At 37.1% G+C, this 16035-nt stretch overlaps 1 protein-coding gene across 2 annotated transcripts in view; it reads left to right on the top strand.

Annotated features, from left to right (window-relative positions):
* ASXL3 (ASXL transcriptional regulator 3) overlaps positions 1-16035 on the top strand; it is a 137588-nt gene that overhangs the window by 61165 nt on the left and 60388 nt on the right. For both annotated transcript variants that reach the window (XM_087707108.1, XM_087707107.1), the window contains exons 3-4: positions 7824-7932; positions 8933-9044. In XM_087707108.1, coding sequence (XP_087563234.1) covers positions 7824-7932; positions 8933-9044 — 221 coding nt within the window. The remainder of the gene's footprint in view (positions 1-7823; positions 7933-8932; positions 9045-16035) is intronic.

Genomic DNA, 16035 nt, shown 5'->3' with positions numbered 1-16035 from the left:
CTTTTCAGTAGTAGCTCCGACCCTTTGGAACGATCTCCCCGTGGAGATTCGTACCCTCACCACCCTCCAGACCTTCCGCACAGCCCTCAAGATCTGGCTATCCCGTCAGGCCTGGGGTTAAAGATTATAATCCGTCCCCTCCCGAATGATGAATGTTGCTTTCACTTTTAATTACGTACTGTTTTTATATGTCATTGTGTGTACTCCCTTCCCTATACGTTGTAAGCCGCCCTGAGTCCCCTCAGGGAAAAGGGCAGCCTATAAATAAATTTATCTAAATCTATCTAAATCTAAATCTAAATGTTTGATATGGTATTGGATAGCTGCTTTGTTAAAGAAGAAAACTAAAATAAAGCTCTTTGAACTTAGATTTCATTTCGATATTATATTACATAACTGATAGAAACAAATTGTACCACACTATAGATTCCTCTGTATGGTGCTTTAAAATACATATACATTCTTTTATGCAGCCTGTATTTATTGAATCTCTTGATTGATTTTGGCCGCAGAGTCCAGCAGAGGGTGCTCAATGGCACAAAATACTGTAAACTTCTGTTACTAAAGGGAAGTGTGAATTAACAACTGGTTAGATTTAATAGTATATTTGCTGGAATATGGCATCATTACCATTTAAAAAGAAGTTAACTTGATATTAGAATAGGTTTTGGAAAAAGACTTAATGGTAATAAATTAGGTGATGGCATATTTAAGATTAATACATTCTCAAATATAGTTCTACCCACCAGTATTTGCTTTGCTCTGTTTGGGTTTTCTTCTATAGTTTATTTGTTTTGGAATTGTGCCTATTATTCTTTTTTATAGAAAGTAAGTTTTATTAATGGATTTTAGAGTTTAAAGGATGATTGTATTTCTTTTGTGTAAGTCTGTACACATCTAATATTTACAATTAAAACAGATTTTTATATTTCAGATAAGATATAATGTCATAAAGATCCTGATTAAGAATAACGAAGCGTGATAAATACTGTTCTTCTAATACTATATGTATGTATAATATAAAGCTGTTTGTGTCTAACAGTTGTTAGGTGAAATGCTGTCTGTGCCTATTGATTATGGGAGACAAAATATAAGCCTTAGTGCTGAAATCTACAAATAGAAAGAAAATAATAAAAGAAACATTTTCGATCTCATACTGAAAAGTTTCCATTTCAAATAATTGACAATGTTATTTTAAATTCATCGACTGAATTTGAATAGGCCAAACAAAATAAATACATATGATTCAGTGGTGGGATTCAATTTTTTTTACTACCGGTTCTGTGAGCATGTCTTGGTGGGTGTGGCATGTCTTGGTAGGCATGGTATGGTGAGTTGGCTTGGTGGCCATGGCAGGGGAAGGATACTGTAACATCTCCATTCCCACCCCACTCCAGGCGAAAGATACTGTAAAATCTCCATTCCCTCCCCACTCCTACTGCAAAATCCCCATTCCCTCCCAAACAGCTGGGACTCGGGAGGCAGAGAATAGGGGCCAGCCAGAAGAGGTATTTACTGGTTCTCCGAACTACTCAAAATTTCCGCTACCGGTTCTCCAGAATTGGACAGAACCTGCTGAATACCATCTCTGATACGATTTAAAATGCTGGTTGCTAATCAACCTCTCTGAAAACAAATATGGTCTCTGAGGTTTGTGAAAATAGCATTTAATTCAAAACCAAAAGACTGGTGCTGGTCCAGAGACCAGGAGTTGGGGAACCCTGCTCTTGAGTATTAAATAAATTCTTCCTCACATGGCCATATTTGGTTATTATCCATTTTTGTAGTTTTATATTTTTAGTTTCTGCTTTTATAACACTCAGAGTATTATATTAAAAAATCCCTGCTCACCCTATCTGAGTTGTATGTGCTTCCTCAATCTTGAGTCTTCTACCAGCGGCCTGGAGTTTGAGAGTTTTGCACAGTTTCTTAGCTATTCCTAGTACTACACTCTCCTGGACACAGTTCTGATATTCTTGGGAGCTTTTGGAGATATTCTCAGCTTAGGAGTCCCTAAAACCACTTTGATCTTTACTTTCTACATCCTCTCTTGTTCCTACTTCAGACCCTGGTACTTTTCCAGCTTCTCATATTCCTTCCTGATGTTGCTGTCACCTGGTGTTGCTATTTCTGACACCACTGCTGCAGGATCACTACTGATCCTTGACTACCACTAAAAGGCCTGGTTGATTGGCCAGTAATCTGCTTGTACGTTTAGATCTAGAAGTCTTAGCCCTATTATTCTCCACAATTTTCTGTGGAATCTCCCATCCAATACAGTATATTCTTGCTGCATTATTTTGTTTGAACTGATGAAATAATTCCATCTATCACTTGGTACAGCTTCACTGAGTTTTCTCTCCCATATTCAACTAATTGCATTTTTTTTATCTAAACAATTTTTAAAAATTAAGTCTACAACTGTTTGGTTATTCAGATGGGAAGTAAAAAGGCTCTTAAACAAGTAGTTAATAGAGAGAGAAGATGGATGCATTACAACCAAGTATATAGTCTGTAAAGAAAATATTCTTTTTAAAAGGCATTTAGATCAAAACAATGTATTTTATTCATTTTCCAGTCATGATAGCATTTGTTTCAATTCCCAAGGATCTGACTTCATAATTAATTCTAGTTCCGCTTGATATGAAATAATGTGTCTCTGTGCGTGTATAGAGTAAAGTTAATTCATCTTGGCCTAATAAATGTGATTTGTCAGATTTTCTTTCTATTTAGATATTTATTAGAGAAATCTGTATTATTCATTCCTTTGTTAAACTGCTAGGGTATACTTTAGGTATCTTGATTTTTAAATATTACCGTATATACTCGAGTATAAGCCGAGTTTTTCAGCCCACTTTTTGGGCTGAAAAAAGCCGGCTCGGCTTATACTCGAGTCTACAACTGGATCCGGCAGTGCTGTTGCCTGTTGGAGGAGGAGGGGATTCCTTCCTGCGAGACCCCGTCCAGAAAAATGCGGGGAGCGGCAGCGGAGCCCCGGGGCTGCTTCTGCTCCATCCGCTGGACTGTTTCCTCGCCTGCCCGCCCGCCCGCTCATTCATTCCGTTTCCTAGCCTGCCTGGCCACTCATTCATTCCGTTTCCCTCCCCTGCCTGTCCTCGTTCATTCCATTTCCTAGCCTGCCTGGCCACTTATTTGTTTCGTTTCCCTCCCCTGCCTGCCCCCTCGTTCATTCCATTTGCTAGCCTGCCTGGCCACTTATTCGTTTCGTTTCCCTCCCCTGCCTGCCCCCTCATTCATTCCATTTGCTAGCCTGCCTGGCCACTTATTCGTTTCGTTTCCCTCCCCTGCCTGCCCCCTCGTTCATTCCATTTGCTAGCCTGCCTGGCCACTTATTCGTTTCGTTTCCCTCCCCTGCCTGCCCCCTCGTTCATTCCATTTGCTAGACTGCCTGGCCACTTATTCGTTTCGTTTCCCTCCCCTGCCTGCCCCCTCGTTCATTCCATTTGCTAGCCTGCCAGGGGAAGGATACTATGAAATCCCCAAATCTCCCCACTCCAGGGGTAGGATACTGCAAAATCCCCAATTCCTCCCCACTCCAGGGGAAGGATACTATGAAATCCCCAAATCCTCCCCACTCCAGGGGAAGGATACTATGAAATCCACATTCCCTCCCCACTACAGGAGTAGGATACTATGAAATCCCCCAAATCCTCCCCACTCCAGGGGTAGGATACTATGAAATCCACATTCCCTCCCCACTACAGGGGTAGGATACTGCAAAATCCCCAATTCCTCTCCACTCCAGGGGAAGGATACTATGAAATCTACATTTCCTCCCCACTCCAGGGGAAGGATACTATGAAATCCCCCAAATCCTCGCCACTCCAGGGGTAGGATACTATGAAATCCACATTCCCTCCCCACTACAGGGGTAGGATACTATGAAATCCCCCAAATCCTCCCCACTCCAGGGGTAGGATACTGCAAAATCCCCAATTCCTCCCCATTCCAGGGGTAGGATACTATGAAATCCACATTCCCTCCCCACTACAGGGGTAGGATACTGCAAAATCCCCAATTCCTCTCCACTCCAGGGGAAGGATACTATGAAATCTACATTTCCTCCCCACTCCAGGGGAAGGATACTATGAAATCCCCCAAATCCTCCCCACTCCAGGGGTAGGATACTATGAAATCCACATTCCCTCCCCACTACAGGGGAAGGATACTATGAAATCCCCCAAATCCTCCCCACTCCAGGGGAAAGATACTATGAAATCCACATTCCCTCCCCACTCCAGGGGAAGGATACTATGAAATCCCCCAAATCCTCCCCACTCCAGGGGTAGGATACTATGAAATCCACATTCCCTCCCCACTACAGAGGTAGGATACTATGAAATCCCCCAAATCCTCCCCACTCCAGGGGAAGGATACTATGAAATCCACATTCCCTCCCCACTACAGGGGTAGGATACTATGAAATCCCCCAAATCCTCGCCACTCCAGGGGTAGGATACTATGAAATCCACATTCCCTCCCCACTACAGGGGTAGGATACTATGAAATCCCCCAAATCCTCCCCACTCCAGGGGAAGGATACTATGAAATCTACATTTCCTCCCCACTCCAGGGGAAGGATACTATGAAATCCCCCAAATCCTCCCCACTCCAGGGGAAGGATACTATGAAATCCACATTCCCTCCCCACTACAGGGGTAGGATACTGCAAAATCCCCAATTCCTCTCCACTCCAGGGGAAGGATACTATGAAATCTACATTTCCTCCCCACTCCAGGGGAAGGATACTATGAAATCCCCCAAATCCTCCCCACTCCAGGGGTAGGATACTATGAAATCCACATTCCCTCTCCACTACAGGGGTAGGATACTATGAAATCCCCCAAATCCTCCCCACTCCAGGGGAAGGATACTATGAAATCTACATTTCCTCCCCACTCCAGGGGAAGGATACTATGAAATCCCCCAAATCCTCCCCACTCCAGGGGTAGGATACTATGAAATCCACATTTCCTCCCCACTACAGGGGTAGGATACTGCAAAATCCCCAATTCCTCCCCACTCCAGGGGAAGGATACTATGAAATCCCCAAATCTCCCCACTCCAGGGGAAGGATACTCTGAAATCCACATTTCCCCCCCCCTCCAGGGGTAGGATACTGCAAAATCCCCAATTCCTCCCCACTCCAGGGGAAGGATACTATGAAATCCCCAATTCCTCCCCACTCCAGGGGAGGAAATAAATATTCAAAAACATTATTGGTATCTATTTTTATTTTTGAAATTTACCGGTAGCTGCTGCATTTCCCATCCTAGGCTTATACTCGAGTCAATAACTTTTCCAGGTTTTTGTGGTAAAATTAGGTGCCTCGGCTTATATTCGGGTCGGCCTATACTCGAGTATAAACGGTATATTGACTTTGGTAGTTTAATTTGGTATGTTAGGCTAGAAAAGTGTTTCCAAATTTTGCTTCTTTTAGGAATACTCTTGTTTTTACTTATTGATTTCTAAATGTTCTACTTCAGATTTTTGGGAGGAGTTCTATGGACTATATTAGAGATTACATGTTTGTAGGAAATTACTTTTGAGTTCTGTTATTAAATCAGTCTGACTAATGGGATGTGGGAAGGATTTGGGAGAAGGGGAAAGAGATGCTACCTGGTTAAGAGAAGGCACAGCTGCATAACAGGGAGGAAAAGAAACGCAGAAAGGAAGCTCCTTAACTTCTGAGACTATAAAAGAAATGGTGGGGGATTTGTACAGACCTGCAAGTTTTGTTAATGTAGCCTTACAATACAGTAGAATTGGCTCATCTGGTCATGTTTCCTGTCTGGTGGAAAACTGACAATCTGGGAAAGATGACAATCATTCACTAATACTAAATGAAAGATGCACAGGTAGTCCACATTTAATTCAGTGACTCATTCAGCAATCATTCAAAGTTATGATGGCACTTAACAATGAACATTTCTCCTAGTTGTGATCATTGTAGCATCCCCACAGTTACCTAATCATAATTCAGATAGCAGCTTGCTTGCAATTATGACAGTCTCAATATCTTTATGATTGCCATTAGTACCCTTTTTGCCTGGTTTCCAACAGGTAAAATCAATGGGGAAGCTGGCAGCAGAAGGATTTGCCTAATGATGGCAATTGGAATTCCAGTAATTGCAGTTGTAAGTCAGTGCAATCACCTGATGCTCTTTTGCCCTAGCAACATAATTCATCTATATTAATATTTTCAATAATTTACCCAGGCATTTCCTTAAAATGTTTCTATCCTATGTATTTGAAACAAAAAAAAAGCTAACAGCTACATCACCCAAAATCCATTCTAAAAATAATCCCCTCCATTATGATACCAGCTCCAATTTTGCTGTTATAAGTCTTTGATTAAATGAAGCAAATGTAACAAATGAAGTTTCTGTATGGACACACACACACACACACACACACACACACACACACTAAAATAATAGACAGTCCCAATGTATGCGAAGAGGTCTGCACAGGGCACTTACATGTACCAGTATATTAAATTTTGTTATATTTATGTCACATAAATTTATCATTTGATAAATTGACATGAATGATAAATTACCCACATTACTGCAGCTTATAGTCGATTGATAGTGATACGGGAGTTATATAAATTAAATAAATAAACAATGTATCAAGTTCAATAAAAGTTCAAGAGGAACAAACTTCCATTAGATGATCCTTTAAAGCAAAGTTTTATTGTAAAATGCAACATTTGATAAGGATATAGTCATAATTTGAAGTAACAATTACAATTGATATTACTTAATTACTGTAAATTATCTTGGTTAAATTCAGTCAGATTAGTATTAGTTAGATTAGTATTGCTTTATTAAAAGTTGCATGAAGAGAAAAGCTTGCAATCTGGTGCTTCCTTTTAAGAATTTAATTAATTGTGTATGATTATAGTCATGATGATTAAAGTTCTTATTTCACAAATATAAATATTTATGTTGTAAAAGTAAATTTTGTAAATCACAAAACACTAAAACTAAAACTAAATACAATAGAATGTTTTTGACATTTGTTTAATTGGGTTCACCTCTAGTTTTAGGACTTGGACGGAGAACAGATCATGATTTAGATCATATTTATGCAGAACTATTGAACTTTCAAAAGGTTTTACAAATTTTTTAGCACCCCTATATATTAGAATTATTTCATAAACAGCAACTGATCCTACACTTCCAAGCAGAATCCTTTGAAATCAAAGGAACTTCCAGTAGATTTAGGAAAGTTGCTCATCACAGAATGAGTGAATGGCTTTGAATGGCTTCAAATTACTTTACTGTTGTCTACTTATTCCAGGATCTATGGTTTATACTGGCTGTGTTAAAGCAGTGCTGCCCATATTTGTTCCGAGCTAGCGTTGCAATTTTAAATGTGGCTGTTCAGGAGTCTTTTAGCATTCTTTTGTTGCCTCTCCATCCTATGGAATGCAGCTGCCCATGAACTTGTACCATTTTGATCATTCGTGTGCAACAGCCGCATTGTCTATAACATTCTAAAAATAAGGCATTATGGTGTTATTTGCAAAGTAATTTCACATAAATATTTGGACTCTAGCTCTTTTTCAATGCTGAACTGTTTACTGTGTGAAAATAGCATAATTATAATTTGCAGACTTTTTGCCTGAAGCTGAAGGGGCAGATGCATATGATTAAGTTTCAACTGGCCTGTTATTGTAATGTAGATGTTGGGAGGTTTTCAGGATTTTTTTAAAGTGAAACATGAGTTTTAAGAAGAGGGAAGAAGGTTCTGAGAAACACTCCATTTTAGCCAGCTTTATTTTTGTTTTTCAGTGGCACTTCTCCATTAGCTTGTCTGAATGCAATGCTTCATACCAACACTCGTGTTGGTGATGGGACATTCTTCAAAATTCCTGGCAAAGCAGGACTCTACGCACTCAAGGTGAGTTGCATAATTTTAGAAACAAAATTACCCAGACCTGTGAAGTCAATGCATTGAATTAACAAATCATATAAATAAATAATAAATTAGATTGAAATCATTAAGTAGGAAACGGGTAAACTGTGTTTGAGACATTTTTAAGATCACTTAACATGATTTCCAATCCAGATAAACTTTATAAGTTAAACAAAATTCAAGAATAGGCGTAGATTTGTTTATTTTCCCTAACTGAGATTTTAGATGTTGCCTTTATAGAAATAAACAAAGGTTTACTTGCTTATTTAGAAATAAGCAAATATATTCACACTGTATTTGTGAAAGAGACATTTGGAAAGATTTATATCATGAATGACAATTCTAGAGTTAACAAGGAACTGAAAATGTAAAGCTGTGTGATACAAGTAATGATTTTATTTGAACGAGCAGAACTATTTATTTAATCCTTAATCTAATAGTGATATCTGAGTGAAGGAGGAGGCATTATTTTGAAACTGATAGAATGTGGCATTTTCTTGAAGTAATCAAATGGAATAGCACTCTTCTGAGAAATAGAAATATGGGCCATTTTCTACTAGCTGCCAGAATTCAAAAGCAGCTTTTGCATTTGATTAGATTTTCTTTTGTGTGGTATAGTTAGGCTTTATAGGGGAAAAAAACCAACCCACAAAGCCCTCATCATCTGAACTGTGGAATTTGTTATGTAATTATAGAATTATGTTCCACCTAATAAAAGCAGAACATAAAAAAGGTGTTTGATTTTATTCTGCATCGTTTTTTGGAATTGTTGGATTTTTTAAAGGAATAAGTCAGTTTCTATGAATACTGGTGTGAAATCAGATACATTTTTCTATGTAAGTTTCTAGAAGGCTTGTGCCCTGAGAGAGACTTTTTCCTTATTCATGAAATTGTCAGGAATCACATTTTATTTAAAGAACATTCCTAAGAAGCACATTCTTTTTTGAAATGTGACAAGCAGCATGACATATGTCTTTACACACAGAAGGAAGACACTACATGCCCAGCAGATGGAACATTGGATTTAAGTTGTGAATCTGAGTTGGACAGCAATGAAATGGCTGAGACTAACAATAGCAATGGGGAAGAAAATGGAGGTAAAATATTATTTCTATTGTTTTTAGCTTTTAATCTTAATGCAATGTTTATGTGCTGACGAAATGATATATAAAATGTCATGCTTTGCAACTGCATGTAAGTATTTTCTGGCTCTGGTAAGGCCTATTTTTTTTTAAATGTAAAAGTTCCAGTTCTCATTCCAGATCTCATTAATGGATTTAGAAATCTTGATATTTAATAGAATTGAATTGTTAAGTTTCATGCACCAGATGCATTGATATGTTGTTTGTTTGATGTTCTTTACATCAGACGGCTTATGGGTAAGAATTTTGGATTTTACTGTTTCCAGGGTTGTAAAAAGAACTAGAATTTACAGAAAATATTTTTAAAATATTAAAGTTAGGTACTTTAAAATAACATGCAGAATTGCACTATTTATATTACATATTCTTCAAAAAAATGAAATTTGGAAGACTTCTCATCTGTTTTCAATATTTTATAACATAGTTAATTTGCAGACTACTTTTCCATCTATATTAGCCTAAGCTGAAATTGCTGCTATATAATTTTACCCTCTTAATATGTTGTATATCTTTGTAAAATATTGCAATACGTAACTATTAATTTAGTGAAACAATAATTTAAACAGTTTGCTTTTCCTCTGAGAAGAATGTTTTTGTTTTTGTTTTGTTAAGTAGTAAATGGTGCTTTATTTACTGTTTATCACATTTAGCATAGAAATTTTAGGGACAAAATAATGCTGACTAGAAACAGAAACTTTGGACATACTTTAAAAAGAGAAACCGTACCTAGTAGATTGGATGCCTAAGTGTATGTGCATGTGTAAACAGATGTTTAAAAAAACTATTAACTTCTTAATCTTTCAATATATTGTATTATTTTCAAAGACCAAGTTATATGTACATGTTTAAAGGATTTTAAATACTTATCAATTAGAATAATTTGACAAGTAATAGATAAACTCTGACAAGAAAATTATGTTCAATTCTTGAAGGCCTTTCTTTATATGTAGCCCATACTGTTGTTAAAAGTGAGGATAAAGTCTTTTTCCTTGCAATAAATCTGTACATCATATTTGTGTTTAACTGTGCCTTAAATATCTAGAAAATCTTTCTTTTCTGCTGAGAACAATACAATAGGGCAATGATTTTTCAAATGTTCTGTCTTTAGGGAATTCTTTTCATTCTCCTACATGTTTTTTAAAAATTATAGAAAGGATGAGGACAACCCTTCCATTTTAATGGAGCATTCACCAATCATTTTGGGCATTTTTGCAGTGAATACTCCACTGACAGTGGAGACCAAGATTCATAGTGAGATGTTTAAAGGAAATAGTGCTATTCATTTATTTGCTGTGTAGGATTCTGATACCTTAAGTTGTTTTTGTACCAGCTGAAAAATTGATAAACCTACAGAATTATATTTCTCTCTCCTGCATTCTGATAGCATAAATACAAGATACTTCCTATTCAGGACTTAGATGTGGCTAGTGCTAAAGTGCCTTTTCATTGGACTTTTAAACGAAGCTGGTGTTATTTAGGCCTTGTGACATTTTCAGAAAATGTCTGATTTTCTTTAGGAAAGATTGGGAGTCTCTGGGATCTGGGGGTACGGTGGGTAGCCTGACATTTACTGACACTTCATTGCTGACCTCTTAGTATAATTCAATGGCATGGCTTTCATTTCTTCAATTTCTGATGCTACATGTTGGATTCAAATGGAAATAAAATTTTTGCACATCTGGCACATTTTCACAAAGATAGGCTTTTCCTTGTCCTAAACCAGTGGTGGGATTCAGCCAGTTCACACCTATTCAGGAGTACCGGTTGTTAACTTTCTAAGCAGTTTGGAGAACCGGTTGTTGGAAGAAATCTCCTTTTGTTTTTTTCCACTTTACAGGGTTTATCTTGTAAGGAAGCCAGGAAGGAAACATTCTGGTGTTGTTTCTAGCCTAATCTTTATTACCCTGCTTACCGAAACTGCGTCTCTGGTTAACCCTTATTACATTGTCACAGCTAAGGCGAAGTGCCCATTGATGTGAGTGACATTGAATTGGCCATGCCCACCCAGTCACATGACCACTGAGCCCCACCTACCCAGCTGGTCATTAGGGCAGAGAACCCATTGTTAAATTATTTGAATCCCACCACTGTCCTGGACAAGCACATTTTTTGTCTTGTATCATATTTATCAAGTCCATTTTTCAGGGTGAGATTATGCTAATTCTTCAGGTGATTCTTGCTAAAATGTAACTTCATTCCACATCTTGCTTTCCCTGTTAAGAGACTTCACTGGTTTGGATTGTTGCACATAATTAGTCCATTACTGTCTCGAATGATAATTTTCCCAATGGTGTTTTTAGTTTAAAAAAGGGTAATATCCAGATTGCTTGCATGTGTTCAGGAAGAAAGCCATTAGGTTATTTAATTTGGATTTTTCAACAGGGCATGACTGGGTTCAACAGCTTGATGTTTGTTTCTGACTCTGACTCTATAAAATTATCCTTCTACTGTCTACTTCACATCTTATGTTGGTGATTTTCAATATGGAAAATTAGGCTTACCGCCTCTATTTTGATTATCATTGCTGGCAATTTAGTTTTTGGGAAGGAATTTTATGTGGATACAATTGGAGGGGGATTTGCCTAAAATACAGATAGTCCTTGACTTATGACCACGATTGAGCCCAAAATTTATGTTGCTAAGTGAGACAGTGGTTAAGCAAATTTTGTCTCATTTTACAACTTTTCTTGCCATTTTTGTTAAGTGAATCACTGCAGTTGTTAAATTAATAACATGGTTATTAAGTGAATCTGGCTTTCCCATTGAGTTTGCTCATCAGGAGGTCGCAAAAGATAGTCACGTGACTCCAGGACACTGCAACTGACATAAATATAAACCAGTTTTCAAGCATCCAAATGTAAATCATGTGACTGTGGGGATGCTGCAATGGTCATAAGTGTGAAAAATGGTTATAAGTCACTTGTTTCAGTGCTGTGTAACTTCGAACGTTCACTAAATGAACTGTTGTAAGTTGAGGATGACCTGTAAATGAACAGAAGCTCTGTGCACTTCAGTTATATTTTAGTCATAATGTTACAGATCCATTTTATGGATTGTTGGACTTGGGACATCTTACAAATTATAAGAGGCATTTCCCAAAAGAGTCATTTACAGCAGCCAGCATTTCCACTCAGTTCTGGGAAAATCTGTACTACTGGGCAGATCCAGTAGGTAGTTTTGTGTGTGAGTTGCTCAGTGTTTCAGTTTGGGCAGGCTTGATACTCTTTTTGAACAATTCTACCAAAAGTAACTGATCAGCAGGCAATTTGACTATTAGAAGACTCCATCATGAGAAACTGAGTTTTAACCCACCCCCCAAAATGGTATCTCTCTTTATCCCAATTCAAGTTGTCTGTTTTATTCCCTTGTCACGCCCCGTCATGCCTGCCCCCCCCCCCCGCGCGCGCGCTGGTAGAGCAGGAATATTATTACAGGAGCAAAACATAGCCATTATTTTTCCCCCTTTAAAATATAAAAATAAAGTGGGAATTTTAAATATGAGAAACATGGCTTGTTCAACCTTGCCAGTCCATTGGCCAGTCATTTTCTCTGGACCTTTCCTATCTTTTATACTCTGTTTGAAAATAACAGGGAATAACTATAATATAACTATGGTGATGTGTTAAAATTAACTTGCATCTCTTCTAAAAGTATTTTCCCAGTATTTTTGTGCTTACTTGTAGAAAATGTGTACAAACAAAGAAAAACTTGCCTGCAACATTTCATATTCTAATCCTAGTGGATGAATGTCAAAGTGCCCAAAATTGTAGATTTAGTTCTATGTGCCTGTGTGAAACTTACAATTCTATAAAAAGTACTTTGTACTTTTGTGTTAGTGGAAGAAAGGATTTTAAAAGAAGGAATAATTTGTCATCAGAATCTTAGCCAGATATTGAGATTTCTGCAACAGATTCAGATTATTGTAGAAGATACCTCAGAATTCCATCATCAACTACCATTGCTATATGTGAACAATAATTATCGGGAAGGAAAGGACTATTTCTTGTTTGCCTTATTGCTTCATTAAAAACTATTCAAATCCTTTCTCTGTACACACATACATATTGTAATTGCACTTTGTATATATAGACTGTAATTGCGGTTTATGTACCTGTACATCTACACTGACATCCATTAACAAATATATTTCACTCACATACATTAACAAATATATTTTCTGTTTTGCTTCTTTTAATATAAATATGTTGTTCTAAATGCATGCATTTTAATTTCACTTAGGTCACTTGAAGAGTAATTAAGATTTTTAACAGCTTACATAAAACAATACATTATTTGTTTAAAGCCACTTCTTGATCAAATATGCCTTTCTTTTTAACAGTATTATAATTTAACACCATGGGGTTTTTTTCTCTTTCATTTAACAAAAAGGTATTGCTGCCTGACTAGAGAAAAGCTGTTCTGATTTTGCAGTTTAGATTCTAGGGAGGTCAGTGTGATTTGGATGACTTATTTGATATATGTGTGTTGACAATGCAAGACCATTTATGTCGATGCCCATATAGTTCTGTGTCACCTAGAGGAAATGTATGGAATTGATAACATATCCTGTTTCCCTGAAAATAAGATCTCCCAGGATAATAATCCCAATCAGGCTTTTGAGCGCATGTGCTAAAATAAGCCCTCCCCAAAAAATAAGCCCTTCCCGAACATATTGCAACACAGCAGCAGCCATGAGGTAACCAAGCTTGCCACCTCCTGCACCTCAAAAATAATAAGACCACACCAAAAATAAGGCCAAGCACTTATTTTGAGGGTCTAAGGAAAATAAAAGCCTGTCTTATTTTCAGGGAAACAAAGTTTAAATGGTGGCTTATACTTGTATTCTTCTAAGAATGCAGTATCTTTAGTATATGCAGATATTTTCTGCTTGAAAACAGCAAATTGCTACAATAAGAAAGTTAATCTATACTTTGTAACTTTCTAACTTTTGTGTTTTAAAATTATTATAACAATGTAAAATTGATAAAATCAGAAACAAGTGAACAATGGCATGTTTTTAGAGAAAGGAAGACTGAAGCGGTATAAAATTTTTCTGCCTAAACAATAGTTACAAATTCATTTGAAGCTGACCTCTCCATATTTTCTCTCAGGGTCCCCCCACCCCCCCACCCCCAATTTATTGTTCAAGTTTTCTGAGCATCAGAAAAGAGCTAATTGAGACTGATAGACAAAGCGTATTTTTGCTTCTCCTGTTTTCTGGGGATTTTGGTTTATCTTTCCTGCCTTTTCTTCTCTCACAAATTAGCCCAGTTCAATAAGAAATAAGAACTGCCTCTACCAATAATTTCTGTTCAAGAACAACAGTTTATGCTTAGGTTATCACATAAGAAATACTATTGCACAAGTACCCGAGGCAGAGGAATGTTTTCTCTAAAGTAATTAAAGTGGTTGGGTTTTTTTTAGTTTAACTCATTTTAAACTTTTAAAGCATTTATGTCAAGAAAAAATTTAATATAACTTTCTTGCTATGTTTTGTATTCTTATATTAAGACTAATCATAAAGAGATAACATGTAACTTTCCTTTTTCTCTTGCTGGGCTTAGACACATTTATTCAGAAAGAGATCTCATTAAGACCAATGGTTTCCACTTCTAATTACTTGGAACCAGAAAGTGCAACACCTTTCTATAAATTATAAATTATAATTCGTAAACTGAAAATCATAGTACTGAAAGCAGATATATTTCCTCCTTGTGGATTTTTCCACATCTCTGACATGTAAGGTTCTGTTACTTTGTTTTGATTCATATACAGTTATTTTCTTCAGCGATGCATCCTTTTTCATGGGTTTTCAGCCTTTAATTTTTGAGATTTCCATTTAGCATAATTTCTATCATTCTGTATTAAATGCTAAACATATCAAATCAGTGTAGGAAGGAGATACTGAATAATTAGGAAGGCATCTATAGCTGCTAGCCAAAGTTTATTCTTGTTAATAATAATAGTTATTATTGTGGCTGGTTGCACAGTCAGCCAGCTGTTTTGACTGGAGTTTGCATTTTTGTTCACCAAAAGTCTTTCCTAAGGACCTGAAATTTAGACAGATGTTGTTGCTGCTGCTGCTGATGGTGATCTTGGGAGTAAAGCTTTCTGTCCCTTAAGGCAAACTTAAAGCTAAGAACCATGTCTCAGCTGTAGCTGCCATTGAGAAGGAAACTCCCATAGCTATTTCTTCTATGCTGTTACCACTGGAGTGGGTCTGATAACTTCAAAATATCTCTCCTCTAACTGAGGGGAGGAGGTTGGTAGTTGAAACAATTGTGATGGTGCTGATTCAGAGACAGCTGACTCAGCAGAGCAGAAGAAAAACAGAAGAAACAGCAGTGGTCCCTCCCTCCCTCCCTTCTTTTATATGATTTCTCCACTACAACTCCTCTTGGGGTCTCCTTGCAGGTCCCAAGTTACCATCTCAGTTTGTCTTCACTATCAGTACATCCCTAATTAGATTGGTAGTCTATTTCATTTCTGGGAATTTTAGATTGTATACAAAGCACCACCACCACCCCCTTCATTGTTTTCCTGGCAAGTACAACCTTGTAAAATAGTTAGACTAAGAAATAATATCACCCAGTGAGCTTACATAGCTAAAGGAGTTCATTGTTCAAGTTAAGGGTTTTTTTAATCCTAATTAATTATTTTACCTATATATAGCAATAACACTTAGACTTAGTAACCACTTCATACTGCTTTACAGCCCTCACTGACTTTGGAAATGTTTTGCATAATATTTGCATCAAATGCTCAAACATAAGGTTTTTTAAAATAATTATTAATTTTACATCTGTTAGTAATAATCAAGAAAAAAGTAAATTCATTTTATCTGAGGTACCTATCTGAGTTAAATAAGGCAGAGGATGTCTTCCATTAGATTGACCATGTAGAGTCAGGTGGCTTTTTAGAAGTTTTAATTGACAGTTATTATGGC

Source organism: Thamnophis sirtalis, unplaced genomic scaffold (genome assembly GCF_051295495.1).
Source record: "Thamnophis sirtalis isolate CommonGarterSnake01/CBP01778 unplaced genomic scaffold, rThaSir2_p1.2 scaffold_2, whole genome shotgun sequence".
Classification (NCBI taxonomy): Eukaryota; Metazoa; Chordata; class Lepidosauria; order Squamata; family Natricidae; genus Thamnophis; species Thamnophis sirtalis.
The sequence above is the reverse complement of the archived record's forward strand: the minus strand, read 5'-3'. Positions and strand labels throughout refer to the sequence as shown.